This window comes from Sinocyclocheilus rhinocerous, unplaced genomic scaffold, assembly GCF_001515625.1.
Source record: "Sinocyclocheilus rhinocerous isolate Xijiao unplaced genomic scaffold, SAMN03320098_v1.1 scaffold522, whole genome shotgun sequence".
Lineage (NCBI taxonomy): Eukaryota > Metazoa > Chordata > Actinopteri > Cypriniformes > Cyprinidae > Sinocyclocheilus > Sinocyclocheilus rhinocerous.
The window spans coordinates 422856-428018 of NW_015625031.1; the positions used below are offsets into that span (position 1 = coordinate 422856).

Genomic DNA, 5163 nt, shown 5'->3' on the forward strand with positions numbered 1-5163 from the left:
CATGAATTATTGATTATAAAGACTTTCTAATATGAACCACTAAATAAATTTGACATTTCTTCTGATATTCACAGACAAATTGAAGTTAGAGGAACAGTTTGATGCTCTTCTGGAGAAATAAATTGATGGGTGTTTTATTTTCATCTGGAAAACTACGATTTTTTTATAATGTCGAAAACAAACCGAACAAAACCATTGATGTTTATCAACATCAATAGAACAGTCGTTTATAAACTGTAAAATAGATTCATATGCTGTTTTATATACTTAATTGAATGTGCATGAATTACTGATGAGTTCAGTGTTTATATAAATATTTATTTGCGACTTACTAATATTATAAATTATTACCAATAGGTTTGCTTCATTGCTTTTTCATTGCATTTTGGAGAAGCTCTGATGATAAATCCCTTCTTAACATGTTCCTGTTTTTAATTCATTTATTTCTTTTTTAGCAAAGCCATAAAAACACATTATATACCTTTTTCCCTTTTTATATAAAATGTCTACCTATTATATTTATTTTAGATCGTAGAACTATTATTCTTTAGGACCTGATTTATTTAACGCGTGTAAAAAGTAATGCAAAAAAAAGCAAGGCTCATAAACTCCAAATGCTGTGGGCAATAAAATGTAAGTATTTTAAGAGGAAAAACTTGCACACATGAATCAAATACATTTTTGAGATAGCTGAAATGTAGAATAACTGTTCAAAAATGCAAAATTATGTTTGTGACAGATATAATATATTATTATTATTCTTATTGAAGGTTATATTTATTGCAAGCTTAACATAATGTGATGCAGATTACAAATGGAGCCAAACGCCACATATAAAATCTTGTTTTTAGTGTTTAAATCAACCAATGCATTCCAAACTCAAACAGACAACGAACTAGTGCACCAAAACAAGCAGACTGAATCGAGTTATTCTTTAATTGCTGTCGTTTTTCCCTGAGTTGCACAGTAAAAACAGTTCTCCCCCACAAACTTTAAAATATAGTTCAAGTAAATTTAGAAATAAACATGCAAATTTTGGCTATAAGACATTACACAGTGTGGCTTGTTTCTTATGAGAGAATTACGTCTGTAACAGTTTAAATAAAGCCATGTGAGCCTTATTTCATTCGCTTTGAAGCTAACTTTAATAAATAATGGTCCACTAGTTAGTTCTGAGGCGAACAAAAACATAAAAAAAAAATATTTTTTTTAAATTCAGTTTCTCACTGATATCCGAGCCCAGACGCAGTGGTCAGTCTCTGTCCATAAAGAGCGTATGGAGAGTAAAACGGGCCGGTTGCGGTGGGAACCGGAACCGGCACGCTGCCCGTCGGTAACGGGCTTTTGGAGTACGGATGATACCGTGAGCCGAACCCGAGATGAGGGGTCCTGAGCACCAGCGGGGCTCCTGGCACATGACAAGCCATGGTTAAAGAGTTGGGATATCCCATAACCAGTTTCTCAGCGAACGCAGTGTGAGTCCGCAAATGGCTCAGAAGCTCCTCCGAAGACGAGAAGCGCTTGTCGCACGGACCGTTCGCAGAAACCCAGTTGCAAACGTGCGTCTGGGAATCATTGGGAAGCACGAAGTCATACGGGTATAACGGGTGTCCCGGGAACGAGGGTGTAGAGGGGGGTAATGGGTGCAGGGAGTGGCTGGGGTACATAAGTGTGTATCCGGATTTTAAGGCCGCGGCGGCGCTGTCGTGCGAGCCGCTGGATGATAGATGGCTAGCGCAGTGGTAGCTCAAGCAGAATGGGTCTCTGCACAGACCGCTGGACATGATGGATGGAGGAGAGGCTCCGGCGAGGGGACTGGACCCCGCCTTGCTGCTGAGAGCACCGGACAGCTGAGCATTAATCAGCTGACCGCCGCCGGGCTTGCTCTGATCCAGAGTCACGCCGTGGGATAGGAAGGGTTGAGGGTAAGCGGGGTACGCTCCAGGGTAAGGTGTGAATACGGTGTGACCCGGTCTGTAAGGGGAAACCGGCGCGACGAGTCCGGATCCGAGAGCGGATGATACTGAAGACGCCGGGATGCTGTCGGACACGGATGGTTTGGAAACATCCTGTTTGCTCGTCTCGCTCTCGGTTCTCATTCCAGATGCATCCGGCGTTTTAGCCGCGTCGCGTTCCTTCTTCCCCGTTTTATCCCCCGATCCGGGTTGAGGAGAGACGGAGCTGCAGGAGCTCGGGCTCCGAGGCGTGACCGGCCGGCAGGAGGCGCTCGGCACGCGGAAACCCGATTTATCCGAACCCTTGTCTTTTCTCTCTGACGATTTGCCGTATGGCTTGAAACTAGATTTGTCCTCGGCCCCGATGTCGCTGATCTTCAGCTGGCTGGATTTGCAGAATATTAAAAAATATTCAAAATCATGCAACTGATGCTTTCTACATTACATGTGCATTTAATGCGCAGGCATTTCAGAAAAGGCATATTTAGTGTTTATTTATGTTTTGCCATTGAGTGTGACTCAAGAGTCTTAAATCTAAAACACTGCAGAGACATTAAATCAAATGTCAGGAGGGGTTTTATTATATCCCTCTGTACAGGCAATAAAATGTGTTTCCATATGGCAACATCCATTGTTTTCCTTCGCTTTATAACTAAAATGATTGCACTGCTGGAAACAGGTCAGTCTTTAAGGAAACCATTAACATGATATTATTATTATCATAATATTAAGCTACATCACATTTAGTGTTGTTTTTTTTTTTCATCCAAGACTCAAGCACATTTCCTTGCATTTTTCATTAAACTTAAGATTTTTTCTGCATCTTTGATGCATTAAATGTATGTTTTTGTTCACAGAGCACCTATACTTTGTCTTTCAGAATTGTATAAAAATTAATACAATTATAAGATTAATCAAGAAAATATGAATACATATGGCAACTCTGTTCCACAATGTAACTGCATGATGCAATTCCTCATTAGAATTAAATTATGAAATAAATTATAAACTTTATAGTAATTGTTCACGCATAAACACTAATATTTGTTTTGTTTTTATTCTACAGAGAGCAAAAAGAGCTCTATCGCGCTCAAAAGCGATTATCGTCTCTATTGAATTATAATTAGCCTAATATCATTTTTCACTCATTTTGAGGTTGCAAGAGTTCGAAATTTATAAATAGGCCTATATAAATTCATAAAATAAGCATGAAATTAATTAGACGATAAAAGAATAGGCTACTTTTTACGATTTTTGTTTTTGTGCCATATGTAGCTAAATGTTAAACGTTTCCCAAAAAAGCAACTTTTGCAATCGGATCGTTATTTTACGTAAAAAAATACACATGATAAAAAAATATATCGTTTTAACATATTGCGCAAAAGGGCTGACTAGCCTACTACATTTGTAATTGGATCGTCATTTTACGCTAAAACTACATGCATCAATAAAAATTATAATAAATAAAAACATAATAAAAAATATATCGTTTTAACATATTGCGTAAAAGGGTTAAATGTAACCTCTAGTAAATATTAGTGTATTTTCCATATGGCACGGCTGCGTATTCACTGTACTGCGCGTTGAAAATAAAGATCGGCGTAAAGAAAAATGAACACTCAGTGTTGTTTCACATTAACGTCCTCGGAAGTGTCCGCTTTAACGTTACCTCTATGGGGCTGATGGGAGCGGACGGTAACGGCTGCAGATAGTCCGGGTGCAGGATGTGTCCGGTCCGAGCGCTCAGCATTTTCAACGCTTTAACGGGCAAACGGTCCGCGGGAGGCGGCGAGTGCAGGAACGGTTCCCGGTGTCGCTTCTTGAGATCAACCACACTAAACACAGCAGACTCCGGAGGCAGTGTGATCATGTCCCACTTCTCTCTGTGTGATCTGGAAACGCATCAGTAGACGGAACAAAAGTAGCTCCCAAGATGCCAAACAAATCATATGAGGAAAAACAGAATAATCCTTAAAGGTTGTTGCTGGGAAAAGCGTAGGAGGAGAGTTCAGAGCGCATCTTCTCTTCCGCGTCGCGCACTCACATTGAGGTCAACTCAGCGCACCAGAGATTAAAGCCTCCGCCGCCGGCCAATCACAGCGCGGCGTGGGGTGATTGACAGCTCCGGGGGAGGTGGCGTCGCCGTTGTGGGCGTTTGTTTTGGCCATATTGAGGAGGTAAAAACAAACTCGCGACATTATATAAATCACATATTGTTATGAAATAATTTCTCTTTAATATGAACAACACTTTAAAAAAATTGACCGGCACCGGGTTTATTGTTATTAATATATCTACACTTCATTTTTTTTTTTTCACATTTTGAGTAAATGTTACTGCTACTGCTCTGTACAGTCTACTTGCTATTGAATTGAAAGGAATTAAGTAAATATTACATAATTATAAATAATTTAATGTAGCTATAGAATTAAGTTACGTAAGTAAAGTAAGTTTAACAAACAAAAAAAAAGTAATCTTAGCTTGGCCCATAGAGGGAGGGTGAACCAACTCCAGGGTAAGGCTAAACGCAGCCAAATGTATTAAACATTATAAACCCGTCTTTTTAGGCAAGAACCAGACATGGTTGTCATGTAGGCTAAACATTTTTTTTAATGGGACTGAATTTGTATTTAACATGATTACAATTTAATAAAAACGTTAGAAATTTATAATTATATAACGTTTCCTTTCCATTGTTATTTAAACAGCGAATAAATTATATAGCCTATAGAAAGTGACATTATCACTAACACTGATCTATCGCGAGTTTAAAATTCCTAAGCTCAACAGATAGGTGTGTGATTGGTTAAAATGCGCAACGCTGTAAAAACGCCTAAAATGAAATACGGTGCAACATGAGCAGATCTTAATTTAATGCCGCAATCGACACTGTCTATTCATATTCACTTTGTTAGCAACAGACGTAATAGATTTTATTTGTTTGTGCAGGGGCATTTTTGTCCAATTTAGTGGCATTTTTGCCCCAAGTCCCCTCAGTAAAAGTCTGACTAATATTTACTTTATCAAAGCTTACTTGGCAATACTTTGATTTAACATTGCACCTAATTAAACCATGCTTTTAAAATGTATGTTACTGAGAAGCATCTCAGTAAATTAAATAAAACAGTAAATATTACAGTAGATATCATGTAGACACCATATCTACATATTTAGTAATGCGGCACTCATCCGAACACAGAGACTTCAA

At 38.7% G+C, this 5163-nt stretch overlaps 1 protein-coding gene across 1 annotated transcript; it reads right to left on the reverse strand.

Annotated features, from left to right (window-relative positions):
* Positions 1-790: 790 nt before the first annotated feature.
* On the reverse strand, positions 791-3825 carry LOC107748339 (zinc finger protein 503-like). Its single transcript, XM_016563097.1, has 2 exons — positions 3625-3825; positions 791-2387 (listed from the first exon to the last, which is right to left on the reverse strand). Exons 1-2 carry the CDS (start codon positions 3823-3825, stop codon positions 1224-1226), a joined length of 1365 nt encoding a protein of 454 aa, XP_016418583.1. The 3' UTR covers positions 791-1223.
* Between the last annotated feature and the right edge of the window lie 1338 nt (positions 3826-5163).